The sequence below is a fragment of the Schistocerca gregaria genome, chromosome 9 (genome assembly GCF_023897955.1).
Source record: "Schistocerca gregaria isolate iqSchGreg1 chromosome 9, iqSchGreg1.2, whole genome shotgun sequence".
Classification (NCBI taxonomy): Eukaryota; Metazoa; Arthropoda; class Insecta; order Orthoptera; family Acrididae; genus Schistocerca; species Schistocerca gregaria.
In genome coordinates, this window is record NC_064928.1 from 193,905,375 (window position 1) to 193,931,481 (window position 26,107).

The 26,107-nt window shown below is 41.8% G+C and overlaps 1 protein-coding gene across 1 annotated transcript; it reads left to right on the forward strand.

The window, feature by feature from the left end:
- Nucleotides 1–21,276: 21,276 nt before the first annotated feature.
- Nucleotides 21,277–22,170, forward strand: LOC126291501 (uncharacterized). The gene has a single exon (XM_049985008.1). The coding sequence runs from the start codon at nucleotides 21,277–21,279 to the stop codon at nucleotides 22,168–22,170; it is 894 nt and encodes a 297-aa protein (XP_049840965.1).
- Nucleotides 22,171–26,107: the final 3,937 nt, after the last annotated feature.

Sequence of the window (26,107 nt, forward strand, 5' to 3'; positions counted from 1 at the left end):
GTGCCCCTTGCCAATTTCTTTCATAATTTTCCAAGTGCCCTGTGTTGTTATTTTGTGGCTGTTCCGTATTTCTATGTCCCTCTTCCCGTATTGGAGCGCGAGTGTCCTCTGAAATACGTAATTCTTGTATTACCTCTGTCAGCTGATCTTGTACTTCCCGGATTTCTCTTTTGTTTTTGCGTATTAATTTGATTCTGATTTTGTTTGAACTTCCTAATTTGTTCGAACTCTTCTGTGTAATTAAAGACTACCGGTTTTGTGTCATTCAGATAATCATCTACCTTCGTAGATAAATTATTTAGCTGATCCGAACGTTCAACTACTTTCTCTGATAATGAACTGATTTCCTCCATGTGCCTTTCTGAACCAATTTTCAGAGTATCTACTGTGTCCTTTAAGTTTTCCTGAGTTTTTGCAAGTTGCGTAACCGAATCGGTAGATGCAATTGAGTCAATTTTAGCTTGCAAGGTCTCATGATTTTCATGAACAATAGTTTGCAGTTCTTTTACGGCTGATTCGTGATTCTGTAATGCATTTTCATGCCTTGATAAAAAAAGGTTGAAAATGTTCACAAATTTCTGTTTTTACGTCATTACAGACTTTTTGACATTTCGATTCGATTTTATGTAACTCAGTAGTTAAATCTTCACGTGTTTGTTCAAGCGTATGTTCCACTGAGTCTAACTTTTGAAGCTTTTGTTCCATTGTGTCTAACTGTTGCTGTGTTTGTCTCTGGTGTTGTTCCATTGTGTCTAACTTTTGAAGATTTTGTTCCATTGTGTCTAACTTTTGAGCTTTTGCTGTGTTTGTCTCTGGTGTTGTTCCATTGTGTCTAACTTTTGAATGTTTTGTCCCATTTGTTTCTGATTTTGTTCAAGCGTTGTGTCTAACTTTCGTAGCCTTTGTCCCATTTGTTGCATTAACTGTAATAACAGTGCACTGGTGTCTGAAACATGTTCCTCAATGCTATTCGGCAATGTATTTGAACCGGCAATATTCGAATTTTGAAAAGCAGAAAATGTGTCTTGATTTACTTGAGAAAACGGTGAGGACGCAAAACCTGAATGTACAGTATTTGCAAGATTGTGTCCTGTCATTTCGGATTCCTGATGCGAGCTGTTGCCGACCGATCGATCGATAATGCTTTCCTGTTGCCTAATTGTTTCACTGCCTACACCATTATTTGCAGACCCCTCCATTTCCCTATGTACAATTACCAAATTACTACTTTGAACATTAGTTAATTCATTACTCGGTGGCGCTAACAGACTACTTTCGTCTTCACTGTCATTTCTCAGTTTACTTTGGAGTCTAGTTTCACACGCCATTATTGTCACAATGTTTTACACGACAACACATAAAAACACAATTTGAAGAGCAAAAATAAGAGAACACATTAACATAGCAAATAATATCTAGTTAATTGCAAGCGCAGCTGCGAAATGCTTGGTGCAAATCTACATGCATGCCACAACTGTTTTACTGTAGAACAATGGAAGACTACAACTACAAAGGAGATTCTCTCTACAATTACGCACTAGCAATAAACAAAATCTACACTAATTACACAAACTACAAGAAAAAAAGCAGAAGATTCCAGTGAGGTATCCTCGGCTAAGGGTCGACATATGAAACGTCCCCTTAGAAAAATTAAACATAACTGTGCTTAAACTGACACAATTTTTTTTAGCGTAACGCAATCTGACTTTCAGTAATCCCTACAAAAGAATGGCCCTGACTAACATTAACCTATACGTTTCACAAATCACTTACCTCACAAAAATCTTCGTTACTCAAACTACTGCAATACAGAGAACGCCAATACTGCCAGCTAAATAAAAGATTCAAACTACGGAAGGCACTAACTACTGATAGGCATAGTTAGCAAATGAAAGATTTTAATAGAGAACAAACAATGTATTTACCTTAATAGTCATAATATATATAGCAGTTTATGACATCCAGTCTTACAAATTTCAAAACTCCGCCATCTCTCTGCCCACATCCACCACTGCTGGCGGCTCACCTCCAACTGCGCAACGGTACGCGCTGTTAACATCCAGCTGCCCAACATTACAATGGCGAGTATTACAACAATGCCAACCAGCCACTGACTGCACACAGCACAGCCAGTGATTTTCATACAGAGCGCTACGTGGCGTTACCAACATAAAAACCTAAACAGCCTACTTACAACGTATATTGGTGATAGGCACTGTCATTAACGCAGCTGCCTAGTAAGTAGGAGATCACGAGTTCGAGTACCGATTCGACGCACATTTTCACTTGTCGCCGCCAATTCGATATAAAGTCTCGATGCGGCCGATATCATGAATTCCTTCCCTTTCCTTTCTCCCTCTCCACCTTCGTTTACATAATACTCACCAAATACGTTGTTTAACGCCATATATGGCGGATGCGATATTCTGCTTGCGGCGTACATCAATGTCACATCTCATTGGCCACGTTCCTCCCCACTTTGCGAAAATCTCAAGCTCCGAAGCATAGCCGAACGTGGAATTCAACGTTGTGACGTCACCGGCTACTCGTCCACGTGCTTTTTCACGTCTTGTGAGAGGACGCCTTTGGTGCTACCTGTGGGAAGTAAAGAAAAGCAAAATGCAAATCAATATCGGTAAAACAATATCTATAAATGAGTGAAAATTGTAGGTGTTAAAGTATCTACGTCTCCGCCTAATTACTTGTAGTCTTCATATGCTTCAACCCCTCCCCCCCAACCCCACAATTCTCCCCCCCCCATATATATATATATATATATATATATATATATATATATATATATATATTCCTCCTTTATAAAATAGCAGATTTGTTGATGCCACAGGATATATCATACCAACCAATCCGTTCATTCAGTAATGTTGTGCCACAAATACCTTTTTTCGGTAGTTCAATGCACCCATCTAATCTTCACATTTTCTTGTAGCACCAAATACCAAATCCCTCCAATCTGATATTGTCGGGACTGTTTACTGTCCATGTTTTAATTTCAATAGAATGCTATACATCCAACTACCATCAGAAAAGGCCACCTAATGTGAAACTATTTTCTTGCGATCGGCAGTCTGCATTTTATATTCTCTCTACTTCGATCATCATTAGTTACTTCGCTGTACAAATAGCAAAACTCGTCGACTGCTTTTAGTGTCCTGCAGCACCTGATTTTATTCCGCTGCATCAGATTAATCTTGTATTACAAAATCTTGTACATGGCTGCACGTTCGGAGACCGTGAATAGTTACAACATCCCTAGCAGTGTCGAAACCAGGTTAATTTGTTAAAAATAGTGACCGAGTGCTGATTTTCTTTCGATTGTAATCTTGTATAAGTTCTGTTCAAGGCACCATCCATTCCCTTCAACAGCTCTTCCAGATCTTTTGCTGCCTTTGACAGAATTACGGTGCCATCGGCATACCTCAGAAATTTTTATTTCTTTTCCCAGAACTTTAATATCCTTTCCTAATTTCTCGCTGGCTTTCTTTACTGCTAGCTTAATGTCTAAATTGAATAACATTTGGAATAGACTACATCCTGCTCCATTCCCTTCTTAACCACTATTTCTCTTTCATGTCTTTGATTCTTAAACTGCAGTCTACTTTCTCTACAGGCTGTAATTGTATTTCGTACCCTGTATTTTACCCTTGCTGCCTTCCGAATTTCAAAGAGTATATTTCATCAAAGTTCTCGAAATCTATAGATACTAAAAACGTAGATTTACCTTTCTAAAACCTATCTCCGAAGACACGCCATAGGGTCGATATGACCTCTAGTGTTCCTAAATTTCGACGTAACCCAGTCCGACCCTGGTAGCTGAGTGGTCACCGTGACGGAATGTCAGTCCTAAGGGCTGGATCTAATACTCTTCTTTGTAATAATTTGTACTGTATATTTGCCACTATTGTTACCGTTTTCACTACCACACCGCAAAGTTAACAAAACTGACATTGATTCTAAAGTCGTAGGTTCTAATCCTGCCTCGGGCATGGTTGTGTGTGATGTCCTTAGGATAGTTAGGTTTAAGTAGTGCTAAGTTCTAGGGGACTGATGACCACAGATGTTAAGTCCCATAGTGCTCAGAGCCATTTGAACCATTTGAACCACTTGTTAATTGCGTAACATGTTTACATTCCGGGCTAGAAGCGTTGTTGAATGTGACGAGCATCCGGCGAACGGTCTACCTGGGAGGCCCATTTACGTTTTAATGTAGCCCAAATTGTTCTTCCCTGAAGTCGGATTCTACAAGTTTTTCCTTTCCTTTGGAAGTGATTCGTGTCACTGTTTTGCAACCATGATTCGTCAAGTTTGTTAGTACAGGATGGTTGTAAGCAAACTTTCGCTAATTGAGATGGCCCCCTCCATGAAAAACGTTTGATCGCAAGACAATGAAAATCTGTGGAGACATTTTTAAGGACATGCGGTAGGGAAATAAAGAATAAACCAATGAAAGAAACAATATTATTTTCTACATGAAAGGATAACACTTGTTAATTGCCGGCCGCGGTGGTCTAGTGGTTCTATGCGCTCAGTCCGGAACCGCGCGACTGCTACGGTCGCAGGTTCGAATCCTGCCTCGGGCATGGATGTGTGTGATGTCCTTAGGTTAGTTAGGTTTAAGTAGTTTTAAGTTCTAGGGGACTGATGACCACAGATGTTAAGTCCCATAGTGCTCAGAGTCATTTGAACCATTTGAACCACTTGTTAATTGCGTAACATGTTTACATTCCGGGCTAGAAGCGTTGTTGAATGTGACGAGCATCTGCATTCACGACAGCCTGAAACCGCACTGAAGATACCATTTCACAATTGTCCGCATCAGTCTTCGACTGGTGGACTATTGAATGTTCAGCTGTCGAGACACAGTTCCTGCGCTGCTTAAACATCACACTTGCGTCCAGCATTCTCTTTTTTTATTTTTATTGAGTTTCAATTCCCCCCAACGAGGGCGGGCTGGCAGTAGCTCAGTACTCCGTTTTAAAAAGGTGAAGTTTTTTTTTTTTTTTTTGGTCAATAGTCTACTGACCATGGAAGTCATTCCCTCATGTCTTAGCAGATGTCCTATCATCCTGTCCCTTCTCCTTATCAGTGTTTTCCACATATTCTGTATAGAATCTCCTCATTCCTTACCTTATCAGTCCACCTAATTTTCAACATTCATCTATAGCACCACATCTCAAATGATTCGATTCTCTTCTGATCCGGTTTTCCCACAGTCCATGTTTCACTACCATACAATGCTGTACTCCAGACGTACATCCTCAGAAATTTCTTCCTCAAATTAAGGACGGTATTTGATATTAGTAGACTTCTCTTGGCCAGAAATGCCTTTTTTGCCATAGCGAGTCAGCTTTTGATGTTCTCCTTGCTCCGCCCGTCATTGGTTATTTTACTTCCTAGGTAGCAGAATTCCTTAACTTCATTGACTTCGTGACCATCAATCCTGATGTTAAGTTTCTCGCTGTTCTCATTTCTACTACTTCTCATTACCTTCGTCTTTCTCCGATTTACTCTCAAACCATACTGTGTACTCATTAGACTGTTCATTCCGTTCAGCAGATCATTTAATTCTTCTTCACTTTCACTCAGGATAGCAATGTCATCAGCGAATCGTATCATTGATATCCTTTCACCTTGTATTTTAATTCCACTCCTGAATCTTTCTTTTATTTCCATCATTGCTTCCTCGATGTACAGATTGAAGAGTAGGGGCGAAAGGCTACAGCCTTGTCTTACACCCTTCTTAATACGAGCACTTCGTTCTTGATCGTCCACTCTTATTATTCCCTCTTGGTTGTTGTACATATTGTATATGACCCGACTCTCCCTATAGCTTACCCCTACTTTTTTCAGAATCTCGAACAGCTTGCACCATTTTATATTGTCAAACGCTTTTTCCAGGTCGACAAATCCTATCAACGTGTCTTGATTAAGGTGAAGATAATAAATAATAAAAGCAGGCCATAAAATGGCGGAAAATTGTGGAACTTAAAACATAAAATAAAGGGTTGATGATGCTAATAAAATACACAGGAAGCAGACAGGTAAAATAATAGACAGACAATTAAAAAAAAACACGGCGACATTCTGGTTTCTGTTCGCAAGAAATATAAAATTCACACCCAGCGACAGCATGATTTCTGTTCTGACGTACCACAACCGAGGGGCAGACGGGGGGAACATGGAGAGATGATGGGAAAGAAAAGGGGGGAAGGAGAGGAAAAACGAAGTGCGGGTATCCAGCGTTCTCAGCCATGGCAACAATTTGTGGCGCAATTGCCCGTCGGCCTCTCCGAGAAGCAATTCCAAAAACTCCAGTTAACTCGAACTACCGATCCATGTTCTTCAATCTCGGTAAGGAAAGAGGACCTCTCCGTATTCCTTTAATGCGTCGATACTCGTGAAGAGAATAAGCATTATTGCTGTTGTTTTGATTAAAAAAAGTAAAGCCCTGCTGACCTTGTCCTGACACAAGTTGACTGTCTGCAACTGCAATTCACTACGGTGCTTGTGTTTCGACCTTACATCGCCGTACCACTAACGGCGCCTAACGGCAAGTCATGGCACTAACAACGCAAATCCTGCAGTGCACTGGCTAAACATCATTCCTACCAGCGGAATACTGCTCCTATTGGAGCACAAAAGAATATGAATATGTTCCTGTTGATTTAAAAGATTCTGACTGAAAATGGGGTACCAGCTGAGTCATTTTACCTTCACCAACACGTTTAAAAATTTTCACAAAAACTTCGTCATTCTATCATATTCGCGTTTTCTTTCTTTTTTTTTTTTTTTCTTACTTCCATAGTTCCCGTAACTGTAACTCACACTCACTAGTCCGTTTCTCTAAGTCGCTCAACCCAATCCACTCCCTGTCGAACTTTTTCACTCACTCATTCAACCCAACTCATTGTCAGTATCACTTTGTGTCTCTGTCCCCTGTCTCACAGTGGCATTCTCCTTTCTTCTGTCCTCCTACTAATCTGTCCTCTCATTGTCACTGTCTCCCTCTTTCTCTCTCTTACTGCTAATATTCCTTCCTTTGCTCTCTCTTCTCCCTATCTCTCTCTTCCTCAAAAATGGTTCAAATGGCTCTGAGCACTGTGGGACTTAACATCTGTGGTCATCGGTCCCCTAGAACTTAGAACTAATTAAACCTAACTAACCTAAGGACATCACACACATCCATGCCCGAGGCAGGATTCGAACCTGCGACCGTAGCAGTCGCGCGGTTGACTGAGCGCCTGTACCGCTAGACCACTGCGACCGGCTCTCTCTTCCTCGTTCTTAGTGTCACACACTCTACTTCTCATTATCACTGGCTCTCACCGTCTTCCATTTTCTGTTTCTCTGTATTCCTCTCCAACCGACACTGTCTCCTTCACTCTCTTCCCACTGTTCTGTCACTGTCAACTACGTTTCACTGCCTCTGTGTCCCTCTCTTTCTCTCACAATGCCATTGTCTACTTCGCTCATTCTGTAACACAACTATTCTCTACTATATTCCAGTCTTTATTACTTTTCCTGCTCTTCGCCACTGCCCACTGCCCTCTTATCTCTCAGCATAAAAACGTCTGCAAATGTTTGAATGACAAAATTTTTTTAGGTGCTGAGCAAGGAAGAATGATGCAGCTGGTAACCCACATTTCAGTAAGTCTCTTAAATAAACAGAAACATATTCGCATTTTTTGCCCCTGAGAGGATAATTTTTCCGCTGGTTCCCTTCTTTTTCTTGCTGCAGCAGACCATGTAACTCATATGAAAAGACATTTTTTCATCAGGGTAATGTAGATAGTTTTTTTACGTGAAACTCAGATAATGCAAAACTAATTTTACACCAAAAAAACCGGTTTCTACATGCAAAAAAAATTTGAATGTCTTTCACCAGTACGACATGGAGTTCGCAGACGATAACAGAGACACTTTACAGACTATTTCTCTGTGCTACATCACAGTATAAACTACGTTTTCGCCTCACCATGATTTTTCGTGCGTATTTTACGCGTACATGTAAGGTGATTCTGAACTGGGAAATGGATAAATATGTGAAAAAATGTCATCATTGTTCGAGATGGGGAATGCATCGTATGAATTACAGCCTTTTGTTGGCATACGCGTCTCGGAATCTGTGGCTAGGATTGGTAACCAAAAAACAAGTTTTTCGGATGTTTCTTGATAATAGATAAACTTTCTTGAAAACAGACAGAGTCTATCTTTAAAATTAGAGCTATTTTTTGCGGTTATTTATTATTTAGTTATCGCCTCATACCGGATTTTACGTGTGGAAGTAGGGTAAATTTGAACCTCTGTATCTCGGGTAAAGCTATCAAGAAAATTTTAAAGTTCGTTCGAGATTGGGATCTTAGGAAAATATCATAAAAATTTCAGCCATTTGATTTTTATAGCCGTCTTCTAATCCTCAGTTGGGTTTTGGTCTGCCAGTGATAGCGAAATACAGTAAAAAACCATTTTTGTAGAGTTTCCTGCGGAACCACGCATGAATCATTGGTGCTTCCATACAGCTTATCAAGCCCATCGTAGATGACGTGAAATGCAGAACGAACCATCCGGATTGCTCCATTTGCCTAAGCGGTAGGAAGTGTGTGATATTCATACTTTGACCCTGTTCTGTACGATAAGACGGTCCTTCTGTTGGGTATACAAATGATCCCTTAACCTTACGTTTTTGTCACCAATGGAACCTCGGGTATGAACAGTTGGAAATCACGGTTTTATGCGCTGAATTTTGGGACATATTAGGTACGCTTCCTGTCGCATGCATGCCGACAAAGTCAGGTACCGATAAGGTGAATAGTTTTACGTCTACTCTGGCCTAGGTGACAAATAATTAAATATTTTACATTTCATTTATTACCCCCCTCCCCCCATGAACCACGGACCTTGCCGTTGGTGGGGGTTTGCGTGCCTCAACGACACAGATAGCCGTACCGTAGGTGTAACCACAACGGAGGGGTATCTGTTGAGAGGCCAGACAAACATGTGGTTCCTGAAGAGGGGCAGCAGCCTTTTCAGTAGTTGCAGGGGCGACAGTCTGGATGATTGACTGACCTGGCCTTGTAACAATAACCAAAACGGACTTGCTGTGCTGGTACTGCGAACGGCTGAAAGCAAGGGGAAACTACGGCCGTAATTTTTCCCGATGGCATGCAGCTTTACTGTATGGTTAAATGATGATGGCGTCCTCTTGGGTAAAATATTCCGGAGGTAAAATAGTCCCCCATTCGGATCTCCGGGCGGGGACTACTCAAGAGGATGTCGTTATCAGAAGAAAGAAAACTGGCGTTCTACGGATCAGAGCGTGGAATGTCAGATCACTCAATCGGGCAGGTAGGTCAGAAAATTTAAAAAGGGAAATGGATAGGTTAAAGTTAGATATAGTGGGAATTAGTGAAGTTCGGTGGAAGGAGGAACAAGACTTCTGGTCAGGTGACTACAGGGTTATAAACACAAAATCAAATAGGGGTAATGCAGGAGTAGGTTTAATAATGAATAGGAAAATAGGAATGCGGGTAAGCTACTACAAACAGCATAGTGAACGCATTATTGTGGCCAAGGTAGATACGAAGCTCACACCTACCACAGTAGTACAAGTTTATACGCCAACTAGCTCCGCAACTGACGAATTGATTGATGAAATGTATGATGAGATAAAAGAAATTATTCAGATAGCAAAGGGACACGAAGATTTAATTTTCATGGGTGACTAGAACTTGATAGTAGGAAAAGGAAGAGAAGGAAACGTAGTAGGTGAATATGAAATGGGGCTAAGGAATGAATGCCTGGTAGAATTTTGCGCAGAGCATAACTTAATCATAGCTAACACTTGGTTCAAAAATCATGAGAGAAGGTTGTATACATGAAAGAACCCTGGAGATACTAAAAGGTATCAGATAGATTATACAATGGTAAGACAGAGATTTAGGAACCAGGTTTTAAATTGTAAAACATTTCCAGGGGCAGATGTGGACTCTGACCACAATCTATTGGTTATGAACTGTATATTAAAACTGAAGAAACTGCAAAAAGGTGGGACCTGAATAAACTGAAAGAACCAGAGGTTGTACAGAGTTTCAGGGAGATCATAAGGGAGCAATTGACAGGAATGGGGGAAACAAATACAATAGAAGAAGAATGGGTAGCTTTGAGGGATGAAGTAGTGAAGGTAACAGAGGATCAAGTAGGTAAAAAGACGAGGGCTAGTAGAAATCCTTGGGTAACAAAAGAAATATTGAATTTAATTGATAAAAGGAGAAAATATAAAAATGCAGTAAATGAAGCAGGCAGAAACACAAAATGGCTAAGCAGGGATGGCTAGAGGACAAATGTAAGGATATAGAGGTTTATCTCACTAGGGGTAAGATAGATACTGCCTACAGGAAAATTAAAGAGACCTTTGGAGATAAGAGAACCACTTGTATGAATATCAAGAGCTCAGATGGAAACCCAGTTCTAAGCAACGAAGGGAAAGCAAAAAGGCGGAAGGCGTATATAGAGGGTCTATACAAGGGAGATGTACTTGAGGACAATATTACGGAAATGGAAGAGGATGCAGATGAAGATGAAATGGGAGATACGATACTGCGTGGAGAGTTTGATAGAGCACATGCAAGACCTGAGTAGAAAGAAGGTCCCCGGAGTAGACAACATTGCTTTGGACCACTGAGAGCCTTGGAGAGCCAGTCCTGACAAAACTCTATCATCTGGTGAGCATGCTATATGAGACACTCAAAATACCCTCAGACTTCAAGAAGAATATAATAATTCCAATCCCAAAGAAAGCACGTGTCGACAGATGTGAAAATTACCGAACTATCAGTTTCATAAGTCACAGCTGCAAAATACTAACGCGAATTCTTTACAGACGAATGGAAAAAGTAATAGAAGCCGACCTCGGGGAAGATCAGTTCGAATTCCGTAGAAATGTTGGAACACGTGAGGCAATACTGACCCTACGACTTATCTTAGAAGAAAGATTAAGGAAAGGCAAACGTAGCATTTGTAGACTTAGAGAAAGCTTTTGACAGTGGTGATTGGAATACTCTCTTTCAAATTCTGAAGGTGGCAGGGGTAAAATACAGGGAGCGAAAGGCTATATACAATTTGTACAGAAACCAGACGGCAGTTATAAGAATCGAGGGGCATGAAAGGGAAGCAGTGGTTGGGAAGGGAGTGAGACAAGCTTGTAGCCTATCCCCGATGTTATTCAATCTGTGTATTGAGCAAGCAGTAAAGGAAACAAAAGAAATACTCGGAGTAGGTATTAAAATCCATGGAGAAGAAATAAAAACTTTGATGTTTGCCAATGACATTTTAATTCTGTCAGAGACAGCAAAGGACTTGGAAGAGCAGTTGAACGGAATGGACAGTGTCTTGAAGGGAGGATATAAGATGAACATCAACAAAAGCAAAACGAGGAGAATGGAATGTAGTCGAATTAAGACTGGTGATGCTGAGGGAATTAGATTAGGAAGTGAGATACTTAAAGTAGTACAGGAGTTTTGCTAATTGGGTAGCAAAATAACTGATGACGGTCGAAGTACAGAGGATATAAAATGTAGACTCTCAATGGCAAGGAAAGCGTTTCTGAAGAAGAAAAATTTGTTTACATCGAGTATAGATTTAAATGTCAGCAAGTCGTTCTGAAAGTATTTGTGAGGAGTGCAGCCATATATGGAAGTGAAACGTGGACGACAAATAGTTTAGACAAGAAGAGAATAAAAGCTTTCGAAATGTGGTGCTACAGAAGAATGCTGAAGATTAGATGGGTAGATCACATAACCAATGAGCAGGTATTGAATAGGATTGGGGAGAAGAGAATTTTGTGGCACAACTTGACGAGAAGAAGGGATCGGTTGATAGGACATGTTCTGAGGCATCAAGGGATCACCAATTTAGTATTGGAAGGCAGCGTGGAGGGTAAAAATCGTAGAGGGAGACCAAGAGATGAATACAGTAAGAAAATTCAGAAAGGTGTAGGCTGCAGCAGGTACTGGGAGATGAAGAAGCTTGCACGGATAGAGTAGCATGGAGAGCTGCACCAAACCAGTCTCAGGACTGAAGACCACAACAACAACAACAATTACTCGTTGATTATCTTGACATTAACATCCCTACAAATACTTTAAAAAAACGATGAAGTGCTTCGTGTATTTCGCTGCAGACACTATAAAGAAACTGACAAAACCGCACATATTGAAAGTGCGAAACAATCACTAAAGCCTAGTTTACACGACAACACTAGGTTGCACGCAATTGCGCTACCGGCCACTGCGCAACCCGTCGGTGAAACCAAAGACATTCGGCGTGTTCCAACTTTGGCGACACTACGACACTAGTTGCATGAGTTTTGGGGTTATGTGTGTTCGTATAGCGTACACAAACTGAAAAATGCAGTGAGCAGCGGATAATAATGTTCGCCTTTTGGATATCATTGCTCTGCATAAGTGTTTGTGGGGTTTCAGTGACGCTGATTACAAAAATAAGAAATATATTGCTGCTCCTGAGACCTTCACGTGCGATCAGAACACAGAAATCTTGACAATATCTGAGCTGCAGGGCAAAATTTATTGCTTTAGAAGCACATACACAACTGAATAAAGAAAAATACAAGCAAATTTAACTCTACCTGTGAAAATGCTCTCGTCCACAAGACTATAATTCGGCCGACTTTTTTTAAGGGATATTGTTGCCAGGAGGGAAGGCTACACAAATCAAGAAGGTGCATTCTTTAATAAATGTTCATCTATTTAAAACATCACACCAGTGCTCCCCATTCACACATGTTTGAATTTTGAAATATTGCCGCTGTACAGATCTTCAAGAGAGTAGTTTGCAAACCATTCACTTCTTAATGCTTTGAAATATTGCCGCTGTACAGATCTTCAAGAGAGTAGTTTGCAAACCATTCTCTTCTTAATGCGGCCTGTTCGAATAATTACTGCTGTTAATGTTCATAATTATTAATGTTAAAAATTATTGGTGTTAATGAAAAAGTGTAATCGGCAACTAAATCCGAAGCTCATAGCATACCGAGTATTCTCGATTGTAATGCACGCAATGTGATATGTAATTTGAGAGCTGGTGAAGTGATTCATGCATTACAGTATCTTTATTCCTTATCACAAAATTAACTCTATTTAGAAGAAACGTGAACAGTTCTGTTGACATTCTAAGATAATGAAAAGAACTTCTTGTGTCTCCCATTACAAATTATTTCAGCAAGAATGCTGACCAACCGAACTGACGTCTTTTCTTGGCTCAGAGCACTATGGGACATAACTTCAGAGGTCATCAGTCCCCTAGCACTTAGAACTACTTAAACCTAACTAACATAAGGACGTCACTCACATCCATGCCCGAGGCAGGATACGAACCTGCGACCGTTGCAGTCGCGGGGTTCCAGACTAAAGCGCCTAGAACCGCTCGGCCACCCCGGCTGGCTGACGTCTTTTCTTCATCCAGTCACGAATCGAAACAAGTTTCTTATTTTTTTCTTATGCAGTGATTCCACGCAACAAGCTTTAACTCCATCACAGCTCGTGCGACGTGCAACTGCCAAAACTTTCATTTCAGACATGACTCTGGAACCCACAAAACGACGAAACTGAAGTGTATACTGGTTTCGCCGTGTCGACAGTCAATACGAAACCATCTGAGTGCAACTCATTCCACGCAACGAGTGGTGCAACCCAATGTTGCGTGTAAACTAGGCTTTACATACGTGTCTGCTGTTGCTACTAAACAAAGAGTAAGTGCTAGTCTTCCTTTAGGCTATATTGGTGGTCGGTAATTAGTGTTCTGCTTTTAAATTTTCCTCCTCAGTCGTAATGAGAAGTCTGCGAAAAGCGTCAACTGAAATACTTGCAAAGTTTTGTACTAATGTTAAGGAAAGCTGGGGCTGCAGTTCAGTGTTACGAGCATTACATCCACGCATTGTACGTTTACTTAGAAACTGAGACACCTAAATTCTTCCTTATTTCCTCAGAAACAGTGGACTCGCAATGCAAAACAATCGTCTGAATGTCACAGTTCCGCATCGGGGCTCTAGTGTTTTATAGTATGGTACAGTGCTGTATCCTGCGCGCAAAGCGTGAAACGAATGGTACTTAAGGCTGGCGAATTGCCTACGAATGCGATGAATAAGGCTTAATAATCATGTAGCTCACCAATCCCGAGTCTGAAACTTTACCATCGTTGTTCAACAATGTTATTTTCCGTTTCACTTTTATGCGAGCGAGTTAGCAACAAGCGCATATTTTACACCATTAACAGCACGTGTACAATTTTTATACGAATTCACGAATTTTGAGTTTATGTTTCTTTAATACACATTACAAATCAGACTTGTTGAATTTATTTCTCGTTATACGTTTACATCTGACTCTTCAACGGCAGACTGCGCAGTAAGCTGTGTTTGTCACCGGAGCCTCTTACGTAACTGCACGATATGCTCTACTACGTCTTTTCGTGACTTGCAGTGATGCACTTTGCAGTCACTGCCTGCATTTAAATATGAATACGTAAAGACATATCCCAGTTACTTTTGTTAACTTGCAACTACGTTCTGCGTAGAATACGTGTCTAAATAAGAGCGTCCGTTCGAATGTGGAGAAAACATTTTCCCTGGCACGCTACACTGCTCGCAGCGGATCGCTTGGCTGTGCGTTGCCGGGCTGCCGACCCATGCTGGCGTGGACCGCCAGCCAATCGGCGCGAGCCAGCCTTTGCTGACGTCACAGATAGTTGTGAAACGCGCAGCGCTGCGTGTTTGCCCGTTTGCAGCAGCCGTTATCTCTACCATTCGAGACAGCGGCCAGGCTTTCGAATACGAGGCTGTTTTTGCAATGTGCGACGCGTTAAAGAGGAATGTGCACGCATTTCAGCTCGCGACGAGATACGGACTGGAGAAGATACTGATAATGAATCACTCGAGTCGAACGAATTGCCTCAAATACGTGTGTATTAATGTGACGCTGCATTCATGCGGGATTTTGCCCCTTCCTGTTCGCCTGCGAAACTACTATGAACTAGGATATTATATCGAGGGCAGTGTAACTAGCAGCTTACGCTGCAAATAGAAAACTGGCGAATGGCCAATTGCGAAGGCTGACCTAGATTTCTCTTCAAGTACTCGACACGAAGAACACTTAGCATTACTTCGCTGCAATTCCTCGATATAGTAAAGATATGGCAGTGCGCATTAGATAGACATCTGTACCTATATCAATACTCTGCAAGCCATATACGGTGTGCGGCAGAGGGTACTGAATGAGTTGTAATATCTTAAATAGCTAACAGTTTGCCCATTTTACATCGCAGATAAACTAATTACTACAGTATTTCACATAATGCTTAACAGCAAACTGTCTGCAAAAACATGTTTCCCAGCTAGTTTTGATTTTACCAGTACGACTGATTGAGGATTTGTTTATGAAGCAAATACTAGGTAGACGAATGAAATGCCAAAGATCATGACAACATTTTGGTATTTAGTATTTAGTGCTCCTAACAGCCATCTTTGATGTTCAGAACGTATTCAGTACAATTGACTCAACCAATATTACTAAGTGCTAGATCGATTCATGGTTCATGGAGTATAATTGCAGTTGCAGGTGGCTTATGTATTGGCTTCCAGGGGCAAAATAATTTGATTTACAGTGTCTCATATAATTATTGACTCAATCAAGAAATTTAAAATGTCTTTATAATCTACTCTTTAGGAGGTATATAATCTTCGTTAACGGCTTAACACAGTACACAAACTCTTAAAGTTACAAACTGTGTATAGACCTTATTCAGTCAGTATTTAAGGATGAGAACACTTAGGACTTCCAACAAACTTTACGCATAATTTGAAACCTTTACGACAGTTTTCATCTTTACCTTACCCCCTGCCTCCCCACTTCTGAGGTCATCAGTCGCCTAGAACTTAGAACTAATTAAACCTAACTAACCTAAGGACATCACACACATCCATGCCCGAGGCAGGATTCGAACCTGCGACCGTAGCGGTCGCACGACTCTAGACTGTAGAGCCTAGAACCGCACGGCCACTCTGGCTGGCAGGAATTATATAAATTCGTATCTTTTGTACCCAAAAAAATACTTTTTTCGGAGTTTTCTTAGCGACCGCCCCTGAAAAAATACTGCTTTTATAAGCCATGGACCTGTTGCAAAAGAACCAACCGTTTCGCTCAATTTGCCTGGGCCGGAGGAAGTGTATATTGTTTAAATTTTGAGCCTGTACTCTAGGATAGCTGCAATATGTCCGTTCTTCCGATAGCTATCAAATGATCTCTGAAACACTTGAACGGTTATATCTGTGATCAATAGAATACGAGATATGCCCCTCTAATAAATTACATTTTGGGGCGTGGATTTTTCAAACAAAAAACGTCATGCGTGATGCGACATGAAGAGCGAAAATGTAGTAGGCCTAAGAGATAAACCTACTTTCTTTCATCATTTTGTGGAGATGGGGGTGTTCGCATTAAAATACATCCCAGAGCGTGTGTTACAGATATTTATTTGCTTGTTGTGAAAAACTGGGAGATCTATGAACGAAAAGCAAAACAGTATTCCATATTTGTACCACTTCCTCTGCTTAAAATGGAGCTCGTATTACCGAGACTGTACTCACCCAGTGTCTGATAGTGAGAGCGCTTAGCCACTTCCAAAAAGCTTTACACATAACTGCAATCCAGTCACAAACTTGCTATCGGTTGCAACTTAACGGCAAATATTTAGCACATCATCTTCTTTGTAAAGCACGCAGATGTCTAAAGATGTTTTGTACACAAGCTTTCCATTCTGTAAAGAATTTGGTTGCTACTGGCAGTCAATGTGTTACAATAGCCCAAAACATATTCTTCAAACACAAACGATCGCTAATAGTATTCTTCGTAACGAACTGGGAAATTAGATCGTACTAACCCACCGACTGTTTGTCGAAGCATAAAAGAAACCCAGTAAATTGAGAGCATATACTGAGGCCTGATTTAAAAAAAAAAATACGTTTTCCCTTGCAGAGCTAACATATTTTTGTCCTTAAGAAGATTGAACTTGCATCTAAAAACCAAAGACGCTGTAATTGTGGTTAGGAACATTATTGTGAGTCACTGCTTCCATCTAGTAAAGCCCTCATTGGATTAATAACAGGAACAATAATAGAAAATCTGGCAAGGCGTCATTAAATTCCTCAGTTATGCGAGGTCAGTGTCAGCAGTTGCCCTACAGTTATTAAAAGTATTTAACATTGGTCTTTGCAATGAAAAATTCGTAGCTTTTTACCGCACGCAATTAATTTTTTTGATTTAACATGTAGATAGATAGTGGTGCCTTTTGTCTGGTACCCTCTCACATCTGGAAGATGCTACGGAATTCTTGAGCATATTCTAAGTCTGAATATAATAAACTTCTATGGGTGACAAGAGCTTTTATCCACAAATCAACACTGCTTAGAAACCATCGCTTGCGCGAAACTCAGCTTGCCCTTTTACTCGCATGATATATTACGAACCACGGATTGAGGGCAACAGGCAGTTACTACAGTGTGTCCGAGAAGTTCTTGTGCAGTTTGAGCACACGTTGGAAATGTCGTCAACACGTGGCTGTTGGTATCTAAAGCCGTTTAATGTTATTGGGTAACGATTTCTACAGATGTGATTCTGATATGCTTCACGCGTACTCAGTTATTTCATTTTTCAGTTTTTAAGTTCTTGGGCCACTACAATACACAACAGATATTATACAGAGATGTGTGTTTTATAAAATCTGTAGTGTATTACTATCGCCCAGGCTCGGTTTCTGACTTAAAAACTGACGTGATTGTATGTACATCTACGTGATTACTCTGCTATTCACAATAAAGTGCCAGGAAAAGGGTTCAATGAACCACGTTCAAGCTGTCTCTCTACCGTTCCATTCTCGAACGGCACGCGGGAAAAACGAGCCCATGATTTCTCTTGTTTTATCGTGATGATCATTTCTTCCATATGTAGATGGGTGTCAACAAAATGTTTTCCCAATCGGAGGAGAAAACTGGTGATTGAAATTTCATGAGCAGATCCCGTCGCAACGAAAAACGCCTTTGTTTTAATGATTGCCACTCCAGTTCACGTATCATGTCTGTGACACTATCTCCGCTATTTCGCGATAATACAAAATGAGCTGCCCTTCTTTGTACTTTTTCGATGCCATCCGTCAGTCCCACCTGATGCTGGTCGCAAACCGCACAGCAATGCTACAGAAAAGGGAGGACAAGAGTAGCCCTGTTGCACCTTCTAAGCGTTCTGCCAATGAATCGCAGTCTTTGATTTGGTCTACCCACAATATTATCTATGTGATCGTTCCAGTTTAGGTTATTTGTATTGGTAATCCCTAAGTATGTAGCTGAATTTACAGCCTTCAGATTTGTGTGACTTATCGCGTAACCGAAATTTAGCTGATTTCTTTTGGTACTCGTGTGAATAACTTCATACTTTTCTTTATTCAGGTCCAATTACCACTTTTCGCATCATACTGACATCTTATCTAAACCATATTGCAAGACGTTTTAATCAAAAATGGTTCAAATGGCTCTGAGCACTATGGGACTTAACCTCTGAGGTCATCAGTCCCCTAGAACTTAGAACTACTTAAACCTAACTAACCTAAGGACATCACACACATCCATGCCCGAGCCAGGATTCGAACCTGCGACCATAGCGGTCCCGCGGTTCCGGACTGCAGCGCTAGAACCGCACGGCCACCGCGGCCGGTTCGTTTTGATCACCTGATGACTTTACAAGACGGTAAATAACAGCATCATCTGCAAACAATCTAAGACGGCTACTCAGATTGTCTCCTATGTCGTTAATATAAATCAGGAACTATAGAGGGCCTATAACACTTCCTTGGGCAACGCCGGATATTACTTCTATTTTACTCGATGACTTTCCGTCTGTTAGTACGAACTGTGACCTTTCTCACAGGAAATCACGAATCCAGTTGCACAACCGAGGCGATACTCCGTAGGCACGCAGTTTGGTTAGAAGACGCATGTGAGGAACGGTGTCGAAAGCCTACTGGAAATCTAAAAACATGGAATAAATTTGATACCCCCTGTCGATAGCACTCATTACTTCATGAGTACAAAGAGCTAGTTGTGTTTCACAAGAACGATATTTTCTTAATCCGAGCTGACTATGTGTCAATAAATCGCTTTCTTCGAGGTACTTCATAATATTCGAATACAGTATATGTTCCAAACCCCTACTGCATATCGACGTTAGTGATATAGGCCTATAATTCAGCGGATTACTGCCACCTCCTTTTTGGGTATTGGTGTGACCTGAGCTGTTTTCCAGTCTTTAGGTACGGATCTTTCTGTGAGTGATTATTACAGAAATTGCAGATTGTGCCCTAACCCTACGACAGCTTAGCAAACCAGCCGCTAGAAGTCATCCTCCGTTAAAAAAAATAATAATAAAAAATCGAGGGATTACATTGCATCGTTCACTATCATTGACGATTAATCATTTGCAGAAACGTTAAGGACCAGGAACAACATTACCCAGAGACTGGCGGGAACTTCTTCGGTAGCGTCAGCCGACACTTTCCATGCAGAGGGCTTGTCTCTTGTATGAGTAATGTAACACATTTCTCCTCTGAAAGCAGAGTGGTTTTATTCAGTATTCCAATACACTATTCCATTGGAACTACTGACGGCCTTGGGAGAGCCAGTCCTGACAAAACTCTACCATCTGGTGAGCAAGATGTATGAAACAGGCAAAATACCCTCAGACTTCAAGAAAAATATAATAATTCAAATCCCAAAGAAAGCAGGTGTTGACAGATGTGAAAATTACGGAACAATCAGTTTAATAAGCCACAGCTGCAAAATTCTAATACGAATTCTTTGCAGACGAATGGAAAAACTAGTAGAAGCCGACCTCGGGGAAGATCAGTTTGGATTCCGTAGAAACACTGGAACACGTGAGGCAATACTGACCTTACGCCTTAACTTAGAAGAAAGAATAAGGAAAGGCAAACCTACGTTTCTAGCATTTGTAGACTTAGAGAAAGCTTTTGACAATGTTGACTGGAATACTTTCTTTCAAATTCTAAAGGTGGCAGGAGTAAAATACAGGGACTGAAAGGCTATTCACAGTTTGTACAGAAACCAGATGGCAGTTATGACAGTCGAAGGACATGAAAGGGAAGCAGTGGTTGGGAAGGGAATGAGACAGGATTGTAGCCTCTCCCCGATGTTATTCAATCTGTATATTGAGCAAGCAGTAAAGGAAACAAAAGAAAAAGAGTATGTATTAAAATCCATGGAGAAGAAATAAAAACTTTGAGGTTCGCCGATGACATTGTAATTCTGTCAGAGACAGCAAAGGACTTGGCAGAGCAGTTGAATGGAATGGACAGTGTCTTGAAAGGAGGATATAAGATTGTAAGTAGGCTGTTTAGATTTTGTTATAAAAAATGTTCTTTTTTTTACTCCGCCATCTCTCTCTCCACATCCACCACTGCTGGCGGCTCACCTCCAACTGCGCAACGTTACGCGCTGTTGACATCCAGCCGCCCAACACTACAATGGCGAGTATTACAACAATGCCAAGCAGCCACTGACTGCACACAGCACAGCCAGTGATTTTTCATACAGAGCGCTATGTGGCGTTACCAGTAAAAAAACCTAAAGAGCCTACTTACAAGATGAACATCAACAAAAACAAAACGAGGATAATGGAATGTAGTCAAATTAAGTCGGGTGATGCTGAGGGAATTAGATTAGGAAATGAGACACTTAAAGTAGTAAAGGAGTTTTGCTATTTGGGGAGCAAAATAACTGATGATGGTCCAAGTAGAGAGGATATCAAATGTAGACTGGCAATGGCAAGGAAAGCGTTTCTGAAGAAGAGAAATTTGTTAACATCGAGTATAGAATTAAGTGTCAGGAAGTCATTTATGAAAGTATTTGTATGGAGTGTAGCCATGTATGGAAATGAAACGTGGACGATAAATAGTTTGGACAAGAAGAGAATAGAAGCTTTCGGAATGTGGTGCTACAGAAGAATGCTGAAGATTAGATGGGTAGATCACATAACTAATGAGGAAGTATTGAATAGGATTGGGGAGAAGAGAAGTTTGTGGCACAACTTGACCAGAAGAAGGGATCGGTTGGTAGGAGGGAGACCAAGAGATGAATACACTAAACAGATTCAAAAGGATGTAGGTTGCAGTAGGTACTGGGAGATGAAGAAGCTGCAGCGCCAATCGACAATCAGGGACAGCGACTGCTGCATCCTCGGCTCACCATGGCACCTGTCGAAAACCTGTTATATGGACAGCGACTGCTGCATCCTCGGCTCACCATGGCACCTGTCGAAAACCTGTTATATGGACAGTGACTGCTGCATCCTCGGCTCACCATGGCACCTGTCGAAAACCTGTTATATGGACAGCGACTGCTGCATCCTCGGCTCACCATGGCACCTGTCGAAAACCTGTTATATGGACAGCGACTGCTGCATCCTCGGCTCACCATGGCACCTGTCGAAAACCTGTTATATGGACAGCGACTGCTGCATCCTCGGCTCACCATGGCACCTGTCGAAAACCCGTTATATGGACAGTGACTGCTGCATCCTCGGCTCACCATGGCACCTGTCGAAAACCTGTTATATGGACAGCGACTGCTGCATCCTCGGCTCACCATGGCACCTGTCGAAAACCTGTTATATGGACAGTGACTGCTGCATCCTCGGCTCACCATGGCACCTGTCGAAAACCTGTTATATGGACAGCGACTGCTGCATCCTCGGCTCACCATGGCACCTGTCGAAAACCTGTTATATGGACAGCGACTGCTGCATCCTCGGCTCACCATGGCACCTGTCGAAAACCTGTTATATGGACAGTGACTGCTGCATCCTCGGCTCACCATGGCACCTGTCGAAAACCTGTTATATGGACAGCGACTGCTGCATCCTCGGCTCACCATGGCACCTGTCGAAAACCTGTTATATGGACAGCGACTGCTGCATCCTCGGCTCACCATGGCACCTGTCGAAAACCTGTTATATGGACAGTGACTGCTGCATCCTCGGCTCACCATGGCACCTGTCGAAAACCTGTTATGTGCTGTAACAGATTCGCTTTTCATGATCCGTATCTGCACTGCTGTCACTTTGTACTGGAGGAATTTCAATGTTTGTCTAACCGGTTTATGTGCGTTTGCAAAGTCGATATCATTTTCTTGTGCTAACTTAAGCAATAATTTTGGTGAGCTCTGCTATTGAGAGCCAGAAATATCCAAAAATTTCTGTTCATTTACTTCAGGTCATATTCCAGTCCTTTCGGCACGTAACACTGAGCCTACCCCTCGAAATTTCTCAATAAGTGGACGAACTTACTGAAAAGATGAGGTACAGCTGTTACCGGGAATTTTGCAGGAAATACTTCCTGTACTACGTCTACGAATTTACTGCCTTGTCAAAACACGTGTTGTTGTTGTGGTCTTCAGTCCTGAGACTGGTTTGATGCAGCTCTCCATGCTACTCTATCCTGTGCAAGCTTCTTCATCTACCAGTACCTACTGCAGCCTACATCCTTCTGAATCTGATTAGTGTATCCATCTCTCGGTCTCCCTCTACGATTTTTACCCTCCACGCTGCCCTCCAATACTAAATTGATGATCCCTCGATGTCTCAGAGCATGTCCTGCCAACCGATCCCTTCTTCTAGTCAAGTTGTGCCACAAGCTCCTCTTCTCACCTATTCAATACTTCCTCATTAGTTATGTGATCTACCCATCCAATCCTCAGTATTCTTCTGTAGCACTACGTTTCGAAAGCTTCTATTCTCTTCTTGTCCAAACTATTTATCGTCCACGTTTCACATATTCAACAACAAAAATATATTCCTTAGTTGAAGGCACTATAATTTAAGAACATATAAACAGTACACACCTCATCATATAGCTTTCATCAGCTGAATCAAACAGTTAAATATTACGCAAGAGTAGGCCATGTTAAAAAAACAACAGTGTATGTAGGACGAAACAGTTCTGCACACTTGTGTTTCACCAACTCTGTTTTGAATTCCTAACGTAATTTACATCTGCAGCATGTGACACAGTGCCGCACAGCAGATTGTTAACAACAGTCCGAGCATGCGCAATAGGTTCTCAAAAATGTGTGTGGGGCGAAGACTTATTAAGCTGTGGCCCGCGACTGTTCATCACAGACAAAGGTACATTCAGGAGCGCCCCAGGGGTGTGTGCTAGGACTGTCCATATTCTACACTCATGCTCATAAATTAAGGATATGCTGATACATAGTGAAACAACGCTCTGGTGGGCAGTTTGCGGGTTTAAGTCACCTTGGGGTATGATCATGCGGTGCATATGAACTGCGCTCATCGCAGGGTGGCGCTGGCAGAAGTCCAGATACGCAGAGGTGTGTTGGTGTATGTCAGAGTACGGTGCAACGAGTAAGTGTGCAGACGTTTTCAGCCGTGCTAATGGTGACTGTGTGTTGAAAATGGCTCAAAGAACACATGTTGATGACGTTATGAAGTGTAGAATACTAGGGCGACTGGAGGCTGGCCCAACACATTAGGTCATAGCACAGTCCGTCCGTGTGCCACGAAGTGTGATCTCAAGATTATGGCAACGATTCCAGTAGACAGGAAACGTATCCAGGCGCTACAATAAGGGACGTCCACAGTGTACAACACCTCCAGAAGACCGATATCTCACCATCAGTGCCCACAGATGGCTACAGAGTACTACAGGTAGCCTTGCTCGGGACCTTACCGCAGCCACTGGAACAGTTGTCTCCAGACACACAGTCTACAGCCTGAAAAGACATGGTTTATTAGCGTGGAGACCTGCAACGTGCATTCCACTGATCCCTGGTCACAAAAGAGCCCGTAAAGCCTGGTGTCAAGAACACAGTACATGTTCATTGGAACAGAGGTCCCAGGTTATGTTCACGAACGAGTCCAGGTATAGTCTGAACAGTGATTTTCGCCCGGTTATCATCTGGCGTGAACCAGGAATCAAATACCAACCCTTTAACGTCCATGAAAGGGACCTGTATGGAGATCGTGATTTATGGTGTGGGATGGGATTATGATTAGTGCTCGTACACCTCTGCATGTCTTGACTGTTCAGGTGTATCGGGACGTCATTTTGCACCAATATGTCCCTCTTTTCAGGGGTGCACTGGGCGCCACCTTCCTCCTGATGGATGATAATGCACAGCCCCACGGAGCTGCCATCGTGGGGGAGTACCTCCAAACAGAAGATACCAGGCGAATGGAGTCACCTGCCTGTTCTCTAGACCTAAACCCCATCGAGCACCTCTGGGATGCTCTCGGTGGACGTATCGCTGCACGTCTTCAAACCCCTACCACACTTTAGGAGCTCCGACGGGCACTGATGCAAGAATGGAAGGCTATACCCCAGCAGCTGCTCGACCACCTGATCCAGAGTATGCCAACCCGTTGTGCGGCAGGTCTACGCGTGCATGGTGATCATACTCCATATTGATGTCGTGGTACATGCGAAGGAAACAGTGACGTTTTGTAATACGTGTGTTTCGGGACCGTTTTCTCAACTTATCACCAATACCGTGGACTTACAGATCTGTGTCGTGTGTGTTGCCTACGTTCCTATGCTATTAGCTCCAGTTTCATGTAGTGCCACGTTGTGTGGCACCACATTCTGCAATTATCGTTAATTTATGAGCATTATTGTATATACACTGATGAGAAGGTTGTATACATGGAAGAATCCTGGAGATACTAAAAGGTATCCGATAGATTATATAATGGTAAAACAGAGATTCAGGAATCAGGTTTTAAATTGTAGGACATTTCCAGGGGCAGATGTGGACTCTGACCAGAATCTATTGGTTATGACCTGTAGGTTAAAACTGAAGAAACTGCAAGAAGGTGGGAGTTTAAGGACATGGGATTTGGATAAGCTGAAAGAACCAGAGGTTGTACAGAGTTTCAAGGAGAGCATAAGGGAGCAATTGACAGGAATGGGGGAAAGAAACACAGTAGAAGAGGAATGGGTAGCTCTGAGGGATGAAGTAGTGAAGGCAGCAGAGGATGCAGTAGGTAAAAAGACGAGGGCTGCTAGAAATCCTTGGGTAACAGAAGAAATATTGAATTTAATTGATGAAAGGAGAAAATATAAAAATGCAGTAAATGAAGCAGGCAAAAAGGATTACAAACATCTCAAAAATGAGATCGACAGGAAGTGCAAAATGGCTAAGCAGGGGTGGCTAGAGGACAAAGGTAAGGATGTAGAAGCTTATCTCACTAGGGGTAAGATATATACTGCCTACAGGAAAATTAAAGAGACCTTTGGAGAGAAGAGAACCACGTGTATGATGGCAACCCAGTTCTAAGCAAAGAAGGGTAGGCAGAAAGATGGAAGGAGTATATACAAGGTTTATACAAGGGCAATGTACTTGAGGACAATATTATGGAAATGGAAGAGGATGTAGATGAAGACAAAATGGGAGATAAGATACTGCGTGAAGAGTTTGACAGAGCACTGAAAGACCTGAGTCGAAACAAGGTCCCCGGAGTAGACAACATTCCATACCAACAAACCAGGTGGTGAGCAAGATGTACGAGACAGGCGAAATACCCTCAGACTTCAAGAAGAATATAATAATTCCAATCCCAAAGAAAGCAGGTGATGACAGTTGTGAAAATTACCGAACTCTCAGATTAATAAGTCACAGCTGTCAATTACTCACGCGAATTCTCTACAGACGAATGGAAAAACGGGTAGATGCGGACTTCGGGGAGGATCAGTTTGGATTCCGTAGAAATGTTGGAACACGTGAGGCAATACTGACCTTATGACTTATCTTAGAAGAAAGATTAAGAAAAGGCAAACCTACATTCCTAGCATTTGTAGACTTAGAGAAAGCTTTTGACAATGTTGACTAGAATACTCTCTTTCAAATTCTAAAGGTGGCAGGGGTAAAATACAAGGAGCGAAAGGCTATTTGCAATTTGTACAGAAACCAGATGGCAGTCATAAGAGTCGAGGGGCATGA